General features: G+C 41.8%; 1 protein-coding gene across 1 annotated transcript in view; it reads left to right on the forward strand.

Annotated features, from left to right (window-relative positions):
- The window catches only part of SLC35F1 (solute carrier family 35 member F1), a 421,767-nt gene that overhangs the window by 352,144 nt on the left and 44,807 nt on the right, over nt 1-24,816 (forward strand). The window contains exon 4 of the mRNA XM_033867657.2: nt 20,989-21,148. Coding sequence (XP_033723548.2) covers nt 20,989-21,148 — 160 coding nt within the window. The remainder of the gene's footprint in view (nt 1-20,988; nt 21,149-24,816) is intronic.

Here is a 24,816-nt window from a genome sequence, read left to right on the forward strand (position 1 = left end):
TGCCTTATGTATTGAGGTGCTCCTATGTTGGGTGCATACATATTTACAATTGTTATATCTTCTTCCTGGATTGATCCCTTGAGCACTATGTAGTGTCCTTCTTTGTCTCTGGTAATAGTCTTTGTTTTAACGTGTGTTTTGTCTTATATGAGAATTGCTACTCCAGCTTTCTTTTGGTTTCCATTTGCATAGAATATCTTTTTCCATCCCCTCCCTTTCAGTCTGTATGTGTCCCTAGGTTTGAAGTGGGTCTCTTGTAGACAGTGTATATACAGGTCTTGTTTTTGTATCCCTTCAGCCAGTCTATGTCTTTTGGTTGGAGCATTTAATCCATTTATATTTAAGGTAATTATCGATATATATGTTCCTATTACTATTTTCATAACTGTTTTGGGTTTATTATTGTAGGTCTTTTCCTTCTCTTGTGTTTCCTACCTAGAGAAGTTCCTTTAGCATTTGTTGTAAAGTTGTTTTGGTGGTGCTGAATTCTCTTAGCTTATGCTTGTCTGTAAAACTTTTAATTTCTCTGTCACATCTGAATGAGATCCTTGCTGGGTAGAATAATCTTGGTTGTAGGTTTTTCTCCTTTATCACTTTAAATATGTCCTGCCACTCCCTTTTGGCTTGCAGAGTTTCTGCTGAAAGATCAGCTGTTAATCTTATGGGGAATTCCTTATGTGTTACTTGTTGTTTCTCCCTTGCTGCTTTTTTTTTTTTTTTGCGGTACACGGGCCTCTCACTGTTTTGGCCTCTCCTGTTGTGGAGCACAGGCTCCGGATGCACAGGCTCAGCGGCCATGGCTCATGGGCCCAGCCACTGCACGGCATGTGGGATCTTCCCTGACCGGGGCACGAACCCATGTCCCCTGCATTGGCAGGCAGACTCTCAACCACTACGCCACCAGGGAAATCCCCTTGCTGCTTTTAATATTTGTTCTTTGTATTTAATTTTTGATAGTTTGATTAATATGTGTCTTCACCTGTTTCTCCTTGGATTTATCCTATATGGGACTCTGTGTGCTTCCTGGACTTGATTACCTATTTCCTTTCCCATATTAGGGAAGTTTTCAACTATAATCACTTCAAATATTTTCTCAGTCCCTTTCTTTTTCTGTTTTTCTTCTGGCACCCCTATAATTCGGATGTTGGTGCGTTTAATGTTGTCCCAGAGGTCTCTGAGACTGTCCTCAGTTCTTTTCATTCTTTTTTCTTTATTCTCCTCTGCAGTAGTTATTTCCACTATTTTATCTTCTAGGTCACTTATCCGTTCTTCTGCCTCTGTCATATTGTTTTAAGGCAAAAGGGACTCTACAGATGTGATTAAATTATGAAATTGGATTGATGTGATTATTACAGGTTATCTGGGTGCCCCAGTGTAATCACAAAATTCCTTTGAAAAGCACGGTAAGGGTCAGAGTTGGAGGAAGGAGCCAGAAACCACGGAATGCAGGCAGCTCCTAGAAGCCGAATAAAGGCAAGGAGAGGAAATCTTCCCTTCCCTCCAGAGGGAACGCAGGGCAGGCATTACCTTCATTTTAAGATTTTTGACCTCCAAAACTGTAAGATAATGAATTTGTATTGTTTTAAGCCACTAAGTTTGTGGTCATTTGTTCCAGCAACAATAAGAAACAAATACAGTTGGAGACAATATTTAATTCTCCCCCCCACTCCCACTCCCAAGCGGATTTGAAGGTACTGACCTTTGGAGGGCTTTCTCCCAAAAGAACCAGAAGCTTGGATGCCAGAGCAGGTTTCTTTTTCCCAGCTGTGTTGGTGTTTTCATTCTTTGAGAAAAGGATCCTCTCAATGCCAACTAGATGGGCTCCTTGGAAGAGCACTTTGGTGCTGTCTGCCATGGATAGATGCACGTGAAAGCATTTCCATGCCGTGACTGGTTGCTTTTAGAGAAGTGCTCATTTTGACTCAATCAGTGTACAAAATTTACCTGTAATAAATGGTTAAAGTGAGAGGGTGACCATGCACTTAAAGAAAAAGCATGCATAGCCTGCTTCCCTTGGCAATGCATTTGAAGAGATGTGTTTGTTTGTAAATCATTAGTCAATAAAAGCGTGTGAGCTGCTTTCAGACTGAAGAGTACAGTCTTAAAGCTGTGAGACGTTTTAAGACTCAGATAATGAGAGTTCATTAAAAAAAAAAAACCAACAGATGAGAAAAAAGCAGAAGTTATTTTTGTCCCTCTTCTTTATGTCTTCCCTCTTGTTTGTATCTTCTGGGTTGGGGCCATTTCCAATTCAAAAGCCCTTGTACCGGGAGACAGAGTGTGCCTGTGCATTTTCTGGGGCCATCAAGTTAGAGGCTCCGTGATCAGATTAGGAGTTGTGACACCATCTGAGCCAGAGAATGATGACAGGAACTAGCAACTGTACAGGACTCTCAGCTTCAGCTCCTCTTGACTGAAATCATCTCAAATCGCAGCTTTAGACAGTACCAGTTACCTCAGAGACAACAAATCTCCCCCAAATGGCTCAGAGAACTCAAAATTATTCATTCAACTTATTCATTCATTCAACATTTGCTGTCTCCAAGTGAGATAAGCACCTCTGGACTTTGCTCAGGTGTCAGTGAGTTCTTCCCTGACCACTCAGTTTAAAATCACAATCTCCTACCCCATTCAACACTCCCTGCCCTCTCCCCTGCTTTCTTTTTCTACATAGTCCTTATTATCATTGGCATACTATATATATTCGTTGTCTGTCTCTTCTTACACATGATTACAAACCCCCATAAGGGAGGAATTTTTTTTATTACCTAGATTTTTTATTTCCTAGGATAGTAGCTGGCATCTGGTAGATGCCCCATAAATATTTTGGAAGGAATTAACAAAATACTTAAGGGTCCCTAGTGTGTACCAAGCAGCATCCCAGTTGCAGGAGTAACACTGAGTGCAAGAGAGGAAAGGTCCTCTCCTTATGGAAGGTATTGGGTTTTAGCATGGTAAGTACAGTTCGATAATACAGAGACCAGTGGGAGACCCTGAGGAGGGCACCTAATCCCTACTTAGGAAATCAGAGAGGGCTTCCTGGAGGAAGTATTGTCCAAAACTGAGCTCTGAAAGATAAGACTGAGTGGGCTAAGGAGAGATGGACATGAGAACTCCAGGCAGGGGAACAGCATGCATAAAGAAAGCCAAGAAAGACCATAGCACATTAAGGAACTAAAAATGCTTCAGCATGGAGTTTGAAGAAGGACATGGTCAAAGAAGAGAATGAAGGGGTAGATGGTGACAGATCACCAAGGGACTTATAAGCCACGTTAGTGAATTTGGGTTTAATCCTGAGAGTTGCTAGTGTAGGAATGCCATGATGAGATTTGCAGTTTAGAAAGAGTCATGTGATCTAATGAAGACGGGACAGACAGGATGGGGCAAGTGAAGAGATTCTAAAGATATTTAGGGGGCTAGACAGACAGGACTTGGTGACTTATTTGATGGACGGGTGAAGAAGAAGGATCAATCTGTGTTTTAGTCACTCACGTGCTCTGCAAATGTTTATTGAGCCTATATTTTATATACTTTTCCATGGTGTTAGACATATAGCATGAAGAAGATAGCACTCTTGCCCTCATGAAGCCTCCCTTCCAAGTGACACTTGGTTTTTATTCTCTGTCTCTCCCACTAGGGCACAAGGGAGTGAGAGATGCAAAGATATGGGGAAGAGAGTTCTAAGCAGAGGGAACAGTGCAAGGGTGACAGCCCTGAGCATGCATGTTTAAGAAATGGAAAGAGTGAATGCAGTCACTAGTAGTTAGAGATGACATTGAGAAGGAGGGAGGGGCCAGATGCTAGAAGACTATGTAAGTCAAGGAAAGGAGTTTGACTTTGTTCTGAGGAAAATCATTAGAATGTTCAGAGCAGGGGATTGATGCGACCTAGTTTGTATTTTGAGATCACTGTGGCTATGGCCGCTCATGGAGGATTGATTACATAGGAGGAAGCGTGGACATGCTTAGACAGTCAGGAGGCTACAGCTGAAAGCTGATGGGGGGACTTCCCTGGTGGTCCAGTGGTTAGGACTCCGAGCTTCCACTGCAGGAGGCATGGGTTCAATCCCTGGATGGGGAACTAAGATCCCACATGTCACGTGGTGTGGCCAAAAGAAAAAAAAGGGTGATGGGGACTTGAAGCCAAGTGCCAACTGTGGAGGTGTTTAGGGGTGGTTGGGTACATTTATAGGATAAAACCAACAGGATTTTCTGAGTGTTTGAATGGGGGTGGTTGAGGAAGTTTGAGAGAAAAAGAAGAGTCGAGAATGATTCCTTAGTTATTGGCCTTAGCCGCTGGATTGTGTCATGTGGTGAGATGAGGAGAACTGGAGAAGAGCAGATGTGAAGCAGAAAATCAAGAGTTCTGTTTGGCTGTGTAGGTCTGAGCTTCCTGTGAGCCATCCAGGCAGAGCTCAGTCAAGGCGGCTGGGTATATGTCTCTGGTTCAGGAGAGTGGTGGGATTAGAATTATGAATCTGAAGTCATTTCCTATAGAAGGTGCTGAAAGTCATGGTCAAATGAAATCACCAGTGGAGAGTATAAATGGAGGAAAGTAGGCTGAGAAGGGGCCAATGTGGTAAGAGGAGAATCTGGAAGCAAGTGAAGAAATTGTTTCAAGAGAGAAGGAGTGACCCCTAGATGCCAGACATGCAGGGTTCAGACATGAGCAACTAAGTTACTAGTGCTCCCATTCACTGAGGGAAGAATTTCATGAGGGAGCACAACTGCGGGCATGGCTGATCCACGCTGAACTGTAGACATTTTTGGTACCTCCACGCCAGATCAGAAGGGGCTGATCTGCGTGGCTCTGGAGTGTAGAGCTGAATCCAGATTGGAGATGCAGATTTGGGAGTCACCAGTACAGAGATGACTTTTCAAGCCAGAACAGTAGGTGAAATCTTCCAGAGTAAATGAGGAGAGTTGAGAAGAGACACTGTGGCAGAGTCCTGAGAGCGCAGCATTTGGGAGATGAGAGTAGATCTAGGGGCCCTCAGACCAGGAACCCAGAAAGGAGTCTGTGAAGGAGGCATGAGAGATGAAATGCGGGGCAGAGGCAGGCCTGGCAGGAAAGAGCCAATGGGAGGAGAGAATGTCAGATGCTGTGCTAAGGAAAGGACTGCAGTGGCTCTGCTCAGTTCAGAAGTGGAATGTGTTTTTGAGCGATTTTGATGGTGTTTGGAGAACAGAACCCAGATTACACTGAGTTGAGGGGTGAACAGATGTTGAAGAGATGGAGAGCGGGGCTGAATGCAACTCTTCCCAAGAAGTTTGGCAGGAAAGGAAGTAAGAGTTGGGTGAGAACCAAAGGGTGCATATGTCGAGTGTGGAAATGGGAGAGCTAAGGACTGAACCTCAAACACACCAACTGTGAGGGACAGAAAGAACAAAATGAGTCCATGAAAAGACAGAAGGGAGTGCCAGAGAGGTATGAGGAAAAAGAGACAGACAAGAAAGGGAATGTAAGGACACAGTGGTTAATCATGCCAAATGCTGCAGAAAGCTTTAGTCAAAAGTGGCCGTGCAATGTAACTTTGGTCATCATGGCAAAGGGAGCTGTCAGTATCAATGCAGCTTGAGGGGTGAATGGGGCCAAGATACGAGAAGCAGACTGTAGATGCATTTTTCAGGAAGCCTGGCTGTGAAGAGGGAAAGATAAATAGCTACAGAGCAATTGGGCATCAAGGGTGAGATCAGGGCGTGTCTACATGATGAAGGAAAACAGCCAGCAAAGAGGGAGGGGCAAAGATCCGGGAGGGACACAGGATGGCTGCTGGAGCAAGGTCCCTCGGGGAGCAGGAGGAGAGGGTCCCAAAGAACAGAGGGCAGAATCTCCTTCAGTGCCAGGCAAGTCCTTAGGAGAAGACACTGGCTGTGAACTGGAGGAAAGATGTGTGTTCATTGACAACTGTCCACTTGAACCTAGATGTAGAGTGTTTGGGTCATGCTCAGCACCTGTAGCAATGCTGAGCGTGCAGTAGGCATTCAGTAAACATCTGCTGACTGAAGAAATAAACGACGAGTATAAGGTGATGAAAATCCGACTTCACCTTTTTTAATAAAACCTGGATAGTTGAATTAGACCTAGAGATAGACCCCAAAAGGTACATGATGTTTTCCTCTAGCTTTTGAAATTGTTTCTCCTTGCAGTTTTAATGTTGGGAGGAATCACGAGTAATGCAAAATTAATGTAAAATTAATATTTATTCAGAGAATGTTCATTTCCTTCAATATGTGCTTTGAAACATGTACTTCCTTTAATGTTATTGTTAATGTTCTTATTATGTTCATGAATTCCATAAATAAGAAACACAAGTTTGTAGTGCTTGGGATGACTTAAGGCAAGTACTTCTCCAAAAGCATTCAAGATAGCTACACAGTATCAGAGACCCATCACTAAAAAGAAACAATTGTAATTCTCACACACTTTTTTTATACCTTTCACCTTCTTTCATATGAAAAATGCAGACAACCAGTAATTATTTTTTCAACTCTCTCAGAGTCTGCCTCTCTCTAAGAGTGCTCTCGATGTAAAAGAGAGTGCACGATCCCGCTAGATTGAGTTAAGGCTGACCCCGCCTAGACCACTGTTATTATAACTGGATTCTTACACTTTCTACTGCACCTGGACCTTGACTGCTTAAGCTCACCTTATGTGAGGAGGATGGCAGGCCTGGGACCACATCCTGGCTCTGACTCTACTATGTGACTTCAAGTAAATTCCCTGTTATCTTTAGCACTCATCTGTAAAATGGGAAAAATAAGAACTAGGCATTGCACCTGGTGTATGGTAGACACTCAGTAAATGTTAATTCCTTGCTTTCTACGTTTTGAATCTAGTTTGCTGACAATCAGAGCTTGTTTTTAAATGTGACTAGAGCTCCGCTGATGCTCACCCAGTAGGAATTTGTCCCCTGGGACAGCTCTGCTCTCACCCAAAGGAGATTTCCCTGCAGCAGAGCTAGAGAGTGTGTGTCTTCCTAATTACCTGTATCTTCCGGTGGTCACCTAGATTTCTAGGTGCTTGTCCCAGATTTTTAGTGCATGGTAGTGTCTTTGTTTCTTTCTTTCTGTCTTTAAGAGTTGAAGCCAAAAAAGTAAGAGAAGATACTTTAACAACTAGGAAGTTCTGATGAACTGGCACAAGGGAACATATAAAATTCACACATTTAAATCCTTATCAGTAGAAACAAGAAAGATAGTCTGGTGAAAATCTTTTTCTAAATTCTGAAAATAGGACATTTTCTGGAAAATGGCTGTCATATAGTCATCATAATGACACATTTTAGTAGTTCGGATCTCCTGGGCAACATGATGGAAACATGGCTTCATCCAATATGAACATTTTAAGAAAGTAAAACCTAAACATTAAGTCCTAAGATATGGGGTTAGTGGGGGTCTAGGTGTTATGAATACAATAGCCCTGAGAAGAAAAAATCTGGAGGGGTGGAGGGGGTCAGGGTGTCTACCAGAAAAGTCTGTTCCAAGTGAAAGACACTGCTCCTGAAGTTATACTCCTGGTTGGGTTTTCAAATGCCTCTGGGATGGCTGCTTGTCGAGGCCACTCAATTAAATGGTTCATGATTGCATGTGAAGGTACCTTTCCTAAATTATATGGACTGTCAGCTAAAAGAGGACTTTTGTTGTCTCTGTGTTAGTGAAGTTTGTCTTTTTTAAGATCCTTCCCTGTTAACGATTCAGTTTTACTCACGGGAGATGAATTTATAATATATATCACTTTTAGAAACACGGGAGAATTGCCAATTAGAAGCAGAGGAAGGATGGAGGGGGAAATGTTCTCTTTCCTGGAATCACCTACCAGTTGCCTCAGGTTTAGCCTCTGACAGCTGGGCTGCGTGAGGGGAGCGGAGCCCTGTGAATAGCCGGAGGGGAGCGTTAATGAGGAGCTGAAGGCTGGCGGAGGAGTCTCTTTTGGGCAGAGAATTAGAAAGAGGGATGAGGTCACCTCCTCATTATGCTCTCCTGGAATGGAAGCAGTTGGGTAGCAGGTTTTTTGTTGTGTTTTACTTTTTTTTTTACAAACTGTTCGCTTCCCTAGAGAAAGACTGATCTGACTCTTGTAGATTTTTTTACACTCTCATAACAGGTGTTGTTTTATATATTTTGAAAGCAGTATATGCTCAAGAGAGGAAATTTGGAAACCACAGAGAATTTGGGGAGTGGGGTTGTGAAGACTCAGCGAACCCGTTCAAAGATAACCATTATTAACATTTTATTTTTATAAATTCTGATTTTCTCCTTCCGGAGATATTTATGCCTAATACTATGATATGTAGATTCTCAATGAAGAAATGAACCTTCACGTGAAGATACGTGTCATCCAAACCAGTTATGGTAGGGAAGGAATGTCAAGGGACTTTTCTGTTCTCCCCATGATACCACCCAGGCCAGGGGAGACATCCATTCCCTTCTGACACTGGGAGAGTGGGAGAAAACTCTTCCTCTCTCTCCATTCCTTCTTGCTCCAACCCAAAGGGGAAATATCTAATTAAGTATCCAGTAGGGGACTTTACCACTCATTGGGGTTGTTACGCCTTAAAAGTAAACGAAAAGGAGGAAACAAGATGTCTTCAGAGTGTTTCATTTCTCTCTGCTTTATGGACTGGTAAGAACTGTTCCTTGCTGGAAGGATCCCTGAGACAGGATCCAAGGTTTGAGGACCATTTACCCCAGTATATCTGCCTAAGAAAGTTTAGGCTAAGTTAAAATTGGAGTGGGAGTTAGGAGGCAACACTGCTTCTGGAATCCAAGTCTAGATAGGAGGCAACACTGCTTCTGGAATCCAAGTCTGAAGTTAATACAGTGGGGGTCGGATCTCCATTTGGTTCCCTGGGTCTGTTAGGTGAACTATGTGAAATTGTCAACATTGAAATTGTCATAATTGACCTACAAAAATGGCCATTCCAAATGGCTCAAGCTATTATTTTCTGCCAGATAGAATCCAGAGGAGAGGAGACGTAACCACAAGCATCCAACATTAAAGAAGAAAACAGTACATGTAGCAATTTAGACCCAAAGGACAGCCTCTAAATCTAGTCATTTTATCAGAGTGAAAACATAATGCTATTTACAGCTTTTCTGAAGGTATTTAAGGGTCATAATTTGAAGATAAAGGACAAGACATGTTGGGTTTTTAAGTCTATAAGTACAAAATGGGAATACCATGGACATTTCCTGAAATACCTATTGTTATTTTTATTTCTTTTAATTTTAATTTTTTTAACATCTCTATTGGAGTATAAGTGCTTTACATTGTTGTGTTAATTGCTGCTGTATAACAAAGTGAATCAGCTATACATATACATATATCCCCGTATCCCCTCCCTCTTGTGTCTCCCTCCCTCCCACACTCCCAATCCCACCCCTCTAGGTGGTCACAAAGCACTGAGCTGATCTCCCTGTGCTATGCAGCTGCTTCCCACTAGCTATCTATTTTACATTTGGTAGTGTATATATGTCCATGCCACTCTCTCACTTCATCCCAGCTTACACTTCCCCCTCCGCATGTCCTCAAGTCCATTCTCTACATCTGCGTCTTTATTCCTGTCCTACCCCTAGGTTCTTCAGAACCTTTTTTTCCTTTTTTTTTAGATTGCATATATATGCGCTTGCTTACGGTATTTGTTTTTCTCTTTCTGACTTACTTCACTGTGTATGACAGACACCAAGTACCTCCACCTCACTACAAATAACTCAATTTCGTTTCTTTTAATGGCTGAGTAATATTTCATTGTATATATGTGCCATATCTTCTTTATCCATTCATCTGTCGATGGACACTTAGGTTGCTTCCATTCCTGGCTATTGTAAATAGTGCTGCAATGAACATGGTGGTACATGACTCTTTTTGAATTATGGTTTTCTCATGGTATATGCCCAGGAGTGGGACTGCTGGGTCATATGGTAATTCAATTTTTAGTTTTTTAAGGAACTTCCATACTGTTCTCCATAGTGGCTGTATCAATTTACATTCCCACCAACGGTGCAAGAGGGTTCCCTTTTCTCCACATCCTCTCCAGCATTTATTGTTCGTAGATTTTTTGATGATGGCCATTCTGACCAGTGTGAGGTTATACCTCATTGTAGTTTTGATTTGCATTTCTCTAATGATTAGTGATGTTGAGCATTCATTCATGTATTTGTTGGCAAACAATATATCTTCTTTGGAGAAATGTCTGTTTACGTCTTCTGCCCATTTTTGGATTGGGTTGTTTGTTTTTCTGATATTGAGCTGCATGAGCTGTTTGTAAATTCTGGAGATTAATCCTTTCTCAGTTGCTTCATTTGCAAATATTTTCTCCCATTCTGAGGGTTGTCTTTTGGTCTTGTTTATGGTTGCCTTTGCTGTGCAAAAGCTTTGTTTCATTAGGTCACATTTGTTTATTTTTGTTTTTATTTCTATTTCTCTATGGGGTGGGTCAAAAAGGATCTTGCTGTGATTGATGTCATAGAGTGTTCTGCCTATGTTTCCCTAAGAGTTTTATAATGTCTGGCCTTACATTTAGGTCTTTAATTCATATTGAATTTATTTTTGTGTATGGTATTAGGGAGTGTTCTGATTTCATTCTTTTTCATGTAGCTGTCCAGTTTTCACAGTACCACTTATTGAAGAGGCTGTCTTTTCTCCATTGTATATTCTTGCCTCCTTTATCAAAGATAAGGTGACCATATGTGTGTGGGTTTGTCTCTGGGCTTTCTATCCTATTCCATTGATCTGTATTTCTGTTTTTGTGCCAGTACCATACTGCCTTGATTACCATAGCTTTGTAGTATAGTCTGAAGTCAGGGAGCCTGATTCCTCCAGCTCCATTTTCTTTCTCAAGATTGCTTTGGCTATTCGGGATCTTTTTTTGGGGGGAGCAGGGGGATATTGTGTAGTGGGTGACATGAGGGAGCCTTCTGGAGTACTGGAAACGTTTCGGGATCTTTTGTGTTTCCATAAAAATTGTGAAATTTTTAGTTCTAGTTCTGTGAAAAATGTTAGTGGTAGTTTGATAGGGAATGCGTTGAATCTGTAGATTGCTTTGGGCAGTATAATCATTTTCACAATGTTGAGTCTTCCAATCCAAGAATATGGTATATCTCTCCATCTGTTTGTATCATCTTTAATTTCTTTCATCAGTGGCTTATAGTTTTCTGTATACAGGTCTTTTGTCTCCGTAGGCAGGTTTATTCCTAGGTATTTTATTCTTTTTGCTGCAGTGGTAAATGGGAGTGTTTCCTTAATTTCCCTTTCAGATTTTTCATCATTAGTGTATAGGAATGCCAGAGATTTCTGTGCATTAATTTTGTATCCTGCTACTTTACCAAATTCACTGATTAGCTCTAGTAGTTTCTGATAGCATCTTTAGGATTCTCTATGTATAGTATCATGTCATCTGCAAACAGTGACAGTTTTACTTCTCCTTTTGTGATTTGGATTCCTTTTATTTCTTTTTCTTCTCTGATTGCTGTGGCTAAAACTTCCAAAACTATATTGAATAATAGTGGTGAGAGTGGGCAACCTTATCTTTTCCTGATCTTAGTGGAAATGGTTTCAGTTTTTCACCATTGAGAATGATGTTGGCTGTGGGTTTGTCATATATGGCCTTTATTATGTTGAGGTAAGTTCCCTCTATGCCTACTTTCTGGAGGGTTTTTATCATAAATGGGTGTTGAATTCTCTTGAAAGATTTTCTGCAGCTATTGAGTTGATCATATGGTTTTTCTCCTTCAATTTGTTAATATGGTGTATCACATTGATTGATTTGTGTATATTGAAGAATCCTTGCATTCCTGGGATAAACCCCACTTGATTATGGTGTGTGATCCTTTTAATGTGCTGTTGGATTCTGTTTGCTAGTATTTTGTTGAGGATTTTTGCATCTATGTTCATCAGTGATATTGGCCTGTAGTTTTCTTTTTTTGTGACATCTTTGTCTGGTTTTGGTATCAAGGTGTTGGTGGCCTCGTAGAATGAGCTTGGGAATGTTCCTCCCTCTGCTATATTTTGGAAGAGTTTGAGAAGGATGGGTGTTAGCTCTTCTCTAATGTTTGATAGAATTCATCTGTGAATCCGTCTGGTCCTGGGCTTTTGTTTTTTGGAAGATTTTTAATCACAGTTTCAATTTCAGTGCTTATGATTAGTCTGTTTATATTTTCTATTTTCCTTATTCAGTCTCGGAAGGTTTTGCTTTTCTAAGAATTTTTCCATTTCTTCCAGAGTGTCCATTTTATTGGCATATAGTTGCTTGTAATATTCTCTCATGATCCTTTGTATTTCTGAGTGTCAGTTGTTACTTCTCCTTTTTCATTTCTAATTCTGTTGTTTCGAGTTTTCTCCCTTTTTTTCTTGATGAGTCTGGCTAGCGGTTGATCAATTTTGCTTATCTTCTCAAAGAACCAGCTTTTAGTTTTATTGATCTTTGCTATCATTTCCTTCTTCTTTTTCATTTATTTCTGATCGGATCTTTATGATTTCTTTCCTTCTGCTAATTTTGGGGGTTTTGGTTCTTCTTTCTCTCATTGCTTTAGGTTTAAGGTTAGGTTGTTTATTTGAGAATTTTCTTGTTTCTTGAGGTAGGATTGTATTGCTATAAACTTCCCTCTTAGTACTGCTTTTGCTGCATCCCATAGGTTTTGGGCCATCATGTTTTCGTTGTCATTAGTTTCTAGGTATTTTTTGATTTCCTCTTTGATTTCTTCAGTGATCTCTTGATTAGTTCGTAATGTAGTGTTTAGCCTCCATGTGTTAGTATTTTTTACAGTTTCTTTTCCTGTAATTGATATCTAGTCTCATAGCATTGTGGTCAGAAAAGATACCTGATACGATTTCAATTTTCTTAAATTTACCAAGGCTTGATTATGTAACCCAACATATGATCCTTCCTGGAGAGTGTTCCATGAGCACTTGAGAAGAATGTGTATTCTGTTGTTTTTGGATGGAATGTCCTATAAATATCAGTTAAGTCTATCTTGTTTAATGTGTCATTTAAAGCTTGTGTTTCCTTATTTATTTGCATTGTGGTTGCTCTGTTCATTGGTGAAAGTGGGGTGTTAAAGTCCCCTACTATTATTATGTTACTGTTGATTTTCCCTTTTATGGCTGTTAGCATTTGCCTTATGTATTGAGGTGCTCCTATGCTGGGTGCATAAATATTTACAATTGTTATATCTTCTTCTTGGATTGAACCCTTGATCATTATAGTGTTCTTCTTTTTCTCTTGCAATACTCTTTATCTTAAAGTCTATCTTGTCTGATACGAGAATTGCTACTCCCAACTTTCTTTTGATTTCCATTTGCATGGAATATCTTTTTCCATCCCCTCACTTTCAGTCTGTAGGTGTCCCTAGATCTGAAGTGGGTGTCTTGTAGACAGCATATATACGGATCTTGTTTTTGTATCCATTCAGCCAGTCTATGTCTTTTGGTTGGAGCATTTAATCCATTTACATTTAAGGTAATTATCATTATGTATGTTCCTATTATCATTTTCTTAATTGATTTGGGTATGTTATTGTAGGTCTTTTCCTTCTCTTGTGTTTCCTGCCTAGAGAAGTTCCTTTAGCATTTGTTGTAAAGCTGGTTTGGTGGAGCTGAATTCTCTTAGCTTTTGCTTGTCAGTAAAGGTTTTAATTTCTGCATTAAATCTGAATGAGATCCTTGCTGACTAGAGTAATCTTGGTTGTAGATTTTCCCCTTTCATCACTTTAAATATGTTCTGCCACTCTGTACTGCCTTCCAGAGTTTCTGCTGAAAGATCAGCTGTTAACCTTATGGGGATTCCCTTGTGTGTTATTTGTTGTTTTTCTCTTGCTGCTTTTAATATTTTTTCTTTGTATTTTATTTTTGATAGTTTGATTAATATGTGTCTTGGCCTGTTTCTCCTTGGATTTATCCTGTTTGGTACTTTCTGTGCTTCGTGGACTTGATTGACTATTTCCTTTCCCATATTAGGGAAGTTTTCGACTGTAATCTCTTCAAATATTTTCTCAGACCCTTTCTTTTTCTATTCGTCTTCTGGGACCCCTATAATTTGAATGTTGGTGCGTTTAATGTTGTCCCAGAAGTCTCTGAGACTGTGTTCAATTGTTTTCATTCTTTTTTCATTATTCTGCTCTAGAGAATTTTTAATTTCATTTATTGTGTTGTTCATCATTGTTGGTTTGCTGTTTAGTTCTTCTAGGTCCTTGTTAAATGTTACTTATATTTTCTCCATTCTATTTCCAAGGTTTTGGATCATCTTTACTATCATTACTCTGAATTCTTTTTCAGGTGGACTGCCTATTTCCTCTTCATTTGTTTGGTCTGGTGGATTTTTACCTTGCTCCTTCATCTGCTGGGTATTTCTCTGTCTTCTCATTTTGCTTACCTTACTGTGTTTGGGGTCTCCTTTTCGCAGGCTGTAGTTCCCATTGTTTTTGGTGTCTGCCCCCAGTGGGTAAGGTTGGTTCAATGGGTTTTGTAGGCTTCCTGGTGGAGGGGACGGTGCCTGTGTTCTGGTGGATGGAGCCGGATGTTTTCTTTCTGGTGTGCAGGACCATGTCTGGTGGTGTGTTTTGGGGTCTCTGTGAACTTAGTATGATTTTAGGCAGCCTCTCTGCTAAAGGGTGGGTTTGTTTTCCTGTCTTGCTAGCTGTTTGTCATGGGGTGTCCAGCACTGGAGCTTGCTGGTCATTTAGTGGAGTTGGGTCTTAGTGTTGAGACGGAGGTCTCTGGGAGAGCTCCCGCCAGTTGATATTATGTGGGGCCAAGAGGTCTCTGGTGGTCCAATGCCCTGAACTTGGCTCTCCCACCTCAGAGGCACAGGCCTGACACCCAGCCGGAGCACCAGGACCCTGTCAGCCACACAGCTCAGAAGAAAAGGGAGAAAAGAAAGAATGAAAAATAAATAAAGTTATTAAATTTTTTTAATTTAATATATTATTTTTCAAAAAACTAATAAAAGAAAAGAAGAGAGCAATCAAACCAATAAACCAATCCACCAATGATAACAAGCGCTGAAAACTAAACTAAGATAAACATATAAATCAGAAACTAGTCAGTCACAGACAACCACAAGTCTACAATTGCCCCCAAAATCTACTTCCTCAATTTTGGGATGATTCATTGTCTCTTCAGGTATTCCTCAGATGCAGGGTACATCAAGTTCATTGTGGAGCTTTAATCCGCTGCTTCTGAGGCTGCTGGGAGAGATTTCCCTTTCTCTTCTGTGTTCACACAGCTCCCGGGGTTCAGCTTTGGATTTGGCCCCGCCTCTGCATGTAGGTCGCCCTCTGGCGTCTGTTCTTCGCCCAGACAGGACGGAGTTAAAGCAGCGGCTGATTAGGGGGCTCTGCGTCACTCAGCCCAGTGGGAGGGAGGGGTACGGAATGCGGGGCGAGCCTGCGGTTGCAGAGGCCAGCATGACATGCAACAGCCTGAGGCGCTCCATGTGTTCTCCCAGGGAAGTTGTTCCTGGATCACAGGATCCTGTCAGTGGCGGGCTGCACAGCCTCCTGGGAGGGGAGGTGTGGACAATGTCCTGTGCTTGCACACAGGCTTCTTGGTGGCTGCAGCAGCAGCCTTAGCGTCTCATGCCCGTTTCTGGTGTCCGCACTGATAGCCATGACTCACGCCCATCTCTGGAGCTCATTTAGGCAGTGCTCTGAATTCCCTCCCCTCATGCACCCCAAAACAATGGTCTCTTGCCTCTTAGGCAGTTCAAGACTTTTTCCCGGACTCCCTCCCGGCTAGCTGTGATGCACTAGTCCCCTTCAGGCTGTGTTCACGCAGCCAACCCCAGTCCTCTCCCTGGGATCCGACCTCCGAAGCCCAAGCCTCAGCTCCCAGACCCGCCCGCCCCGGCGGGTGAGCAGACAAGCCTCTCAGGCTGGTGAGTGCTGGTCGACACCGATCCTCTGTGCGGGAATCTCTCTGCTTTGCCCTCCGCACCCCTGTTGCTGCGCTGTCCTCCGTGGCTCTGAAGCTTGCTCCCTGCCACCCCCCCGCCTGTCTCCGCCAGTGAAGGGGCTTCCTAGTGTGTGGAAACCTTTCCTCCTTCACAGCTCCCTCCCGCTGGTGCAGGTCCTGTCCCTATTCTTTTGTCTGTGTTTTTTCTTTTTTCTTTTGCCCTACCCAGGTACGTGGGGAGTTTCTTGCCTTTTGGGAAGTCTGAGGTCTTTTGCCAGCGTTCAGTAGGTGTTCTGTAGGAGTTGTTCCAAATGTAGATTTTTTTTTTTAACATCTTTATTGGAGTATAATTGCTTTACAATGGTGTGTTAGTTTCTGCTTTATAACAAAGTGAATCAGTTATGCATATACATATGTTCCCATATCTCTTCCCTCTTGCATCTCCCTCCCTCCCACCCTCCTTATCCCACCCCTCCAGGCGGTCAGAAAGCACGGGAGCTTATCTCCCTGTGCTATGCGGCTGCTTCCCACTAGCTATCTACCTTACATTTGGTAGTGTATATATGTCCATGCCTCTCTCTCACTTTGTCACAGCTTACCCTTCCCCCTCCCCATATCCTCAAGTCCATTCTCTAGTAGGTCTGTGTCTTTATTCCTGTCTTACCCCTAGGTTCTTCATGACATTTTTATTTTTCTTAAGTTCCATCTATATGTGTTAGCAGACGGTATTTGTCTTTCTCTTTCTGACTTACTTCACTCTGTATGACAGACTCTAGGTCTATCCACCTCATTACAAATAGCTCAATTTCGTTTCTTTTTATGGTTGAGTAATATTCCATTGTATATATGTGGCACATGTATTTCTGATGTATTTATGGGGAGGAGGTTGATCTCCACATCTTACTCCTCCACTGTCTTGGAAGATTCCTTACCTGAAATACCTATTTTTAATTTGCAAAGCAATTCTCTCATCTTAGTTCATATTTGCCCGCTAATGGTGGACCAGTAAATAGCCACTAACTTCCTGGAAAAGATGGCAATATGCCTCAAGAGTTTAACTCTGTAATTTCAGGCCAAGAATCTATCCTGAGGAAATATTTAAAACTACCAAGTTCAGGTCATTATCCTGGTGTTATCATGATGACTTCAGAGGCTTTGCCTGCAGTCTCTGAGCACGGTGTGCCTCAGCACCTCCATCAATCACATCAGATAACCTGGGGTCGTAGACCTCGCTGGCAGGTGTTACTTAAGGATGAATGATATAGAAGGCTAAAATTAGCTTATATCTTTAGAGGGGAATGCTGCCAGGTAAATCTAAGAGGTAATGAACTTTACTTACTGATGTTCTTCATGTTCTTGGAGATTTTTCAGAGTATAAGATGATTATGAAATAATATTCATTTGTTTAGTTTTTGGATATTGATATTTTATAATTTCCTTTTGGATATAGAAGTGTATGCAAAGAAAGGTAAATATATCTTAAAAGTTAATGACAGAACCCGAAGGTTTTTCGGTTCATTTTCTGTTTTCACAGCCCCAGTCGTGGGCATCTATTATAATGCTGCTCTCTTTTATTACTCTAACAACCTCTTTGCTAAGGGGTTAAGCTACCAGAAAATTATTGGAAAATCATTTTGTCAGTATGTTTTATACTATATGACCGCAGGGGAAAAGCTGGGGCCAAAAATCGCTAAAAAATAATAGCCTGTTTACTAACAGCAACTCCCAAATGTTTTTTGTTTTTTGAGCTTTTTTGTCTCTAATTACAAAAATCGTGGTGAGACCTTCACCTGTAGCAATTCCTGTTACTGACCTTCATTAAAATATGATTTTTAAAAAATCAGGGGGCTTCCCTGGTGGCGCAGTGGTTGAGAGTCCGCCTGCCAATGCAGGGGACACGGGTTCGTGCCCTGGAGCGGGAGGATACCGCATGCCGCGGAGCAGCTGGGCCCGTGAGCCATGGCCGCTGAGCCTGCGCGTCCGGAGCCTGTGCTCCGCAACGGGAGAGGCCACAACAGTGAGAGGCCCGCGTACCGCAAAAAAAAAAAAAAAAAATCAGGACAGGACTGTGGCTGATAGCAACAGTTTGAGTGACGGGGAGCACATCACTTCACCTCTTGAAACTTCTGAATCCTCAGTTTTTAAATAAAGGGCTCTGTGACTCTAAACTGGGGAGATACTGCCCCCGAGGGGCACTTGTAAGTGTGTAGGAGCATTTTTTTTCGTGGTCAGGGCCCCGTGGTGCTATGTGCCCTGCAGAGAGCCTGGGGCAGTCCTGCAAAATGAAGAATCATCCCAGACCGAATGCCGGAAGCAGCCTAGATTACCTCTAATTTCCCTTCTGACGGTCAGTGATACCAAGCGCCCCTCCATTCTCTGATTCATTTAGTCACCCATCGTTGATTCCCTACTGTATGCTGGGTGCCACGCTTCCCAGCTGAAATGTCCCAGAAACCCTGGTTTGTACTGTAGCCTTCTTTCTCCTTCTTTTCTTTCTAAAAGTCCTCCCTACCCAAAGGGCCAACTGGCACTCACAAATAAGGATTTTTCAGCTCAATCTATTAAGAGAACAGATCCCAGGACTCATCAAGTGCTGGGGTTTCTAATGACACTGAGAACCACAAAAGCTCACTTGAGCCCTCCTCAAAGATTGGATGAAGGCCTGGTTTGCCTTCAGTAATTCAGGCATAGAGGCCTTCAGCTTTGCTGACCGAGGGCTTCCAGCCAGATAATGAAATCCCAGTTGTGGAGCATGTAGGTAAATATTCTAACTGTTGATTCAATCATTTCTAATTTTTAAAGCAAAACACCAACTGTCTTATGCCCAGTGAAGAGTTTTCACTGGAAACACCAATTTCCTAATATACTTAAATGGCATTTGAGGCCAGCTGTAAGACCTGCTTTAGAGCGTTTTACCACATCAAGTAGGATCATTAACTTGCTAATTAGCTGTGCAGTGAGTGAACATATGCTGTAGTGCAGTCCTACCAGCCGTCACCCCTGAACTCAGCCCCTCCCAGAGCGCGGTGACACGTGGGCTTAGCCCCCAGCCCATCACCGTGTTAGGGTTAACGGTGTTATCAGCGTTATCATTTCCCAGTAACCTCGGGGACAGCTTACTCTTCTGATTGCTTGCTCCATTCTGCAAAAGGGAAGACCGAGGCACGGAGACGCATGAGGGTCTGTCCAGGTCACCAACAGCTTTTGGGATGGTGAGGATCCTAAGTGCTGTTTACAGTACCAAAAGCCATTCTGATGGTCAGGATGCTTTGCAAATATACAAACATTTTTCAGTCTTTAGTGAATGTTGGTGACTCTATTTTGCTGTTACTGATTATTAAAAATCCTTGTATGTATTTGTTCAATAACTATTCTTGGATACTTCTCATAAGCCCAGCAGGACTCTGGGTGCTGGGAATATAGTCCTGCTCTCATGGAACTCCAGACAAGTGGGAAGTCAGACATTATGCCAATAATTCCATATTAATTGAGAATTATTATAATTGACACTATAAAGGAGAGGTATAGGATACAAGGAAATCATCGAAGAGGACCTGACCTAGCCTAGGGACCCTAGAGGCTTTCTTAAGGAGGCAGAATATAGGTGCGAGCCTGAAGAAGGAGGCAGGACTTCAAGAATTAGATGGAGCATTCCAGAAGGAGGGGGATGCATGAAGACCCGAGGCAGGAAGGAAGGGCTTGCTCCAGGTAGGAGATGATGCCAGTTCGGTCTAGGTGGCGGAAGTGGCGTGAGTAGATTTAAGAAGTGTTTAGAAGGTGAACTGGCAGGATTTAGTGACCCATAGGATATAGACAGTAAGAGTGAAGGAGTGTTAGGGATCACCGCCCTGCATCTGGCTACTGGCTGGTAGGGCCACCTGTTTAGGATTCTCGCAGAGGAGCTGTACTGTGCAGTGGGACCAGATCACCAGTTTCTCATTTGGTACATGGAGTCTGGAGTCCTGGGGGCCACCCGTGTGTCTAGTGGAGACGCTGCTTCACATGGAGTAACCACAAGTCACTGCATCTTACCGAGGTGTGGTAGAGACAACCAGTTCTGTGGAGTCCAGAGCACGTGTTTGGAAGCAGGGTCTAGACTGGCGTTGAGGTCCTCGTAATTTACAAAATGCTTCCACATGTGTTATCTTCGAGCTTCACAATGATCTTTAGAGAAAGTCAGCAGGAATTATTATCTTCATTATACTAACAGGAAATTGAGGCTTCCTGAGTTTGTGGGTTGCCCAAGGTCACACTGCTCTAAGTAAGGATCTAGTACTCACATTCAGATCTCCTGGCTCCTCACACAAGGTCTTCCCATTTCATTATGTTGTCTCGCTGCATGACCGGGACAAACTTTCCACCATCTCTTGGGGCTTCCATTTCAGGTGGAATCTCACTATTTGCACAAAATATATAGGAAATGAAGTCAAAGATTTTTTAAATACTCTGTTCATTCTTTTTTCTCCCTCCTTTTTTTTAACTTTTTTTATACAGTATTTTTAAAGTATTTGTAAACTTTTGAGATTAATATTTGCATTTACATTTAGACCAGTTTTTTTCCTATAAAGAGTGAAATTTCAAAGAGAGATTAAAGTAACTTTTATTGGTAGGGGGGAGAAAGTTCTGGGAGAAATTAAGTGCAACTTTTGCCTAGATTCTAATAATTTATAAACTATTAGAAGACCTCTGCCCCCTCACCTCCCATTCCCAGATCTACTCCCAGAGTGCTGGGACCATCTAAAACGGCTCCGTCTAGTCTCCCCACATCTGAGTGTTCCTGTGGAGTCGGCCAGGGTGCTGAGGAAGGTGGATGCCAAGCTGCCCTGACACCACAGGGGCAGGAGAAGCTTCACCACCAGCCTGTCTTATTGATTCGCCTTCTCCCCTTCTCTTCACAGCTGGGGGATGTTTAAGTAAAGTTCATGTGCATTTGTTTCAGAGTTGTTTTAATTGCATCAATTTTGGGTTGACCCAAAAACACAGATCCAGGGGAAATGCCCTTTCTACAGAGCAAACTTATTTTTCTGACAGTTTCCATTATATGGAAAGTTTCCCTCTGAACTCCCTATTGTTGCTTCCCTCCTTCCCTCCCTGTAGCTCCTGGACTGTTTTGTGATCCCGGTTGTGATTTTGCTCTCCTGGTTCTTCCTGCTGATCCGGTACAAGGCTGTGCATTTCCTCGGCATCATCGTCTGCATCCTGGGAATGGGATGCATGGCGGGCGCAGATGTGCTTGTGGGAAGGCATCAGGGAGCAGGTGAGTCTCCGTGTTCACCGGGTTACTTGTCTCTGTGGGTGAGACCAAGGCAAGACGTGGAATGTTCACGGTTCATGGTGGAAACAAGGAACCTGGGCTTCCTACTGTCTGTGTCTTAACTCGTGTTTGTTCCCCTACACCTAGGACAGTGGCACATAGGAGGTGTTCATACATGTTTCTTTAGTGAACAAAGGAAGCAAAATACAGCTTTCATGCCCATTCTACAGGAACTCAGAAACATTCAGATGGTGTTTAAAGCTGAGAGTCAGGACCCACTTGGAGGATGTGTTGGGGGTCAAAGCTGCCTGATCCAGACCAGCTGGTTAGAGACGGTGTCAGTGGGTCAGGCCACTCCCGAGCCACAGGGACCTTCCCCACACCCCACCCGCCAACGCCTTCTCTCCCGCGTCAGAGAAAGACTGAGCTTTCAGACTACTGGGTGAAGGCGGGTATACAGGCTTAAGAGTGGATATTTAAACTTTGGAGCCTGGATTAGGAATTCTCGATAATTTTATGAGGGAGAGCTAAGTGCAGTTCTCCTCATGCATGTTTTTTGTTGGTGTATTTGTGGGGAAGTTTTAGGTAACAGTCACAGGTCATTATCTTGTAGACCTACAAATCTTCAAGGTTTACTCATCAAATTGCTATGAATCTTCTGAGGAGCCCTAATCCAGAATGCTTTCCAGAGGACCACATTTAAAGCATTGTAATTCTTTAAAATGTACCAAAAATCCTTGAGTTACAGAGGTTTCGGGGCAAGAAAAAAATGACGTTCTTTGTTAACATCAGGAATAGGATAGAAAGTACCCACTCTTTTGTAGTTTTGGAATTGCCTTTTCTTCTAGGGAATTAGAGATAAAAAGTTAAAATTGGGGCATTTCTCTTTGAGACTAGGTCATAAGAAATACCTGAAATGAAAGTTATTTATATTTTTAAGTTGCACCACAGAACTTTATGACTGAAAGGGACCTTGTTCGGCTCCTTTGTATTTGACACACAGAAACTCCAAGACACAGGGAAGCCAAGTGAGCTGCCCAAGGTCACAGAGCTGAGACTAGAACCCAAGTCTCCTGACCTCCTGGGCAGGCTTCCTTCCCTCTCCCACATTGCTGGGAGCTGAAGATACAACACAGCAAAAGAGAGACAGCCTCTGTCCTCTCCATGTGCTGCCTACACAACGTAGTCAGTCCCCACCACAACAGATGGACTAAAAATACCTAAATCCTGTTCTATGAAATAGTGGTTCCATGGGATATTGATATATATTACATGAAAAGGCTAGTTTTTGCTCTATACTCATCATGATCCCGATATAGATCATCTCTTTGGACCAATTAGACAATATTTTTGTCTGATACCACATGCCCAGTTGTTATAAAGTCATAATTTAATTACACTCAGCTTTGCTTGAACTGTGTAAATACAGACTAAGCAACATGTACGCTTATTTATGAAAATTTTGCTTTGCTGAACTCTAGCCATTCACCCTGGCCATCATTTTGTATCCATAGTCAAGGAAGACAATTGTCATTATAAATCTAAATATTTACACCCAACATGTTAAACAAATTTGAATTTATTTCACTAGGTTGTATTCACTAATCCTGTAAAAAATGTTTTCTTGATTTCAATTGAAATGTTAGGAAAGGGGTACTAGTACTATTTAAGAAAAAGAAAGTTAAGTCCATTTGGGAGTCTTTCAAAAGTGATCATTTTTAAAAAGAGTGCAGGGCAGCTGAAACATGCTGGAGTGGTGTTTTATCTGTCCGTGTGAATCTGTTTAAGGCCCGCAGCATCTTTCCTGTTGTAACATATGAAGTACCGGTGTTAACAGAATTCAGTTTTATCACTGTTGAGTACCTTCCATGCTCATCTGATGGTGCCTAACTACATGGCATAATGTTCTGACAGCAGCCCAAATTTAGGATCCAAGGGCTCATTTTACAAAATAATGACTGGGCATGCTTTACATCTACAAAAATATTAAATTAGGCAGCAATTTAAGCTATCTTATAAAATGTCCTGAAAAAAGAAAATAACACACTGATTTTGAGGACAATATAATCTTTGTGTGCATCCCTATCAAAAATGTTCCGTTTGTTACCACTCTTACCGTAGAGTTGGTTCAATTGCATTAATTCGCCAGGGACGGAACTTTTCTAAAATCCTTCAGGCACTCACCAGAACTTTAATCAGGCATTCAGCCCGATTTAAATCATCATCACTGTAACAGGAAAAGATGACCGACTTAGTCCCTTTTATATTGCTTAGTCCACAGTTCTCCTTAGCTTAGGATTTTGAAAATTCTGTCCTCAAGCACTTTTGATATCAGCCGTGGAGACTCTGCCTTGGAGCCTGTGGAATGGTCTACAAAGTGGGACAGACACAAAAACACTTACATTCCAATTCTATGCTTGTCTCAGGAACAACGAATCATCCACTATAGGTGCTCCCATGCCTTTGAGCTCAGCTGAAAGGAGATGTCTTTTTCCAAGTTTGTCAGTGAAAATTGGTGGGACTAATATGTGCATTCCCTCTTTGCCACCTTCCTCCAGCATTATAAGTTTCCTCTGAGAGACCAGCTCTGCATTTATTGATGCATGGGGGAAAGGCGTGCAATAAAGTGGCTCCTGAGAATATGATAGAGGTTGGAGGGTGTAAAAATGACTTAATAAGACCAAAGAGATTTCTCCATGACATTTCTACTTTCCTTGGAAAACTTATAGATATAAAAGGGGAGGTAAGAAAATAATAAGATTAAGATAAAACTCAATTAAAATAGATCCTTATCATAAAATGTATTTCTTGCTCTTCAAAGTATCTTCTTTCTACCATAATACATTTATTGCATCTTATAGTTCACTTATCAAAGATATTAGATAACCATAATGACATTTTCTTTACTACCAGACGTAATTTTATATTTATTTCAAAAGAGAGAAAACATTTTCACAGAATTAGATAATTAAACATAATTTTTAAAAGTGACAATTTTATTGGTGCCAGGCACATTCCTGTACATCATCTCATTTAATCCTCCTAATTATGCAAAGAAAGTATTTTCTCATTGTTACAGCTGAAGAAATCAAGGCTCAGGGAAGATAAGAAACATGTGCAAGTACACACCAGTACTAAATGGTGTGGCCTAGATGTGAAATCTTTCTGCTACACCACTTAATACTTATTCTTCCATAATTGTGACTCATGTAAGAAAGGTACCATTGTTCAATTGCAGTAAATTAGGGTGAATGACTGTCCCAGATAGGCCAGAATGGAAGGGTTTCCCCAGAAGTGGGACTTTCTGTGCTAAAACCAAGAGAGTCCCAGGAAAACAAAGCAGTTGGTCGTATTTAAAACTCAAAAATATTCAGTGAGTTGGGTTCATTTTCATAAATTGCATTAGCAGTCTTTCAACACTCTAGAATACTATAATTCACCATTTATTCTTGAAATAGTGGTAAGTAATGATTTGAAATAATATTCCCTCTTCTCCTCCCACAACCACACAGACAGAAGTATCCCTCCAAACATGGTGTTTCTAGTACTTCATCAAAAATCTAATAAGGAAAACCAATTCTTGCAAAGCAGTCATGACTGGGTTGTTTAGAACTAAGAAGCAATCCAAAATGAGAAATGGCCAACCCAAACAGACAGGTGGTGATTCAAAG

The sequence above is a fragment of the Tursiops truncatus genome, chromosome 12 (genome assembly GCF_011762595.2).
Source record: "Tursiops truncatus isolate mTurTru1 chromosome 12, mTurTru1.mat.Y, whole genome shotgun sequence".
Classification (NCBI taxonomy): domain Eukaryota; kingdom Metazoa; phylum Chordata; class Mammalia; order Artiodactyla; family Delphinidae; genus Tursiops; species Tursiops truncatus.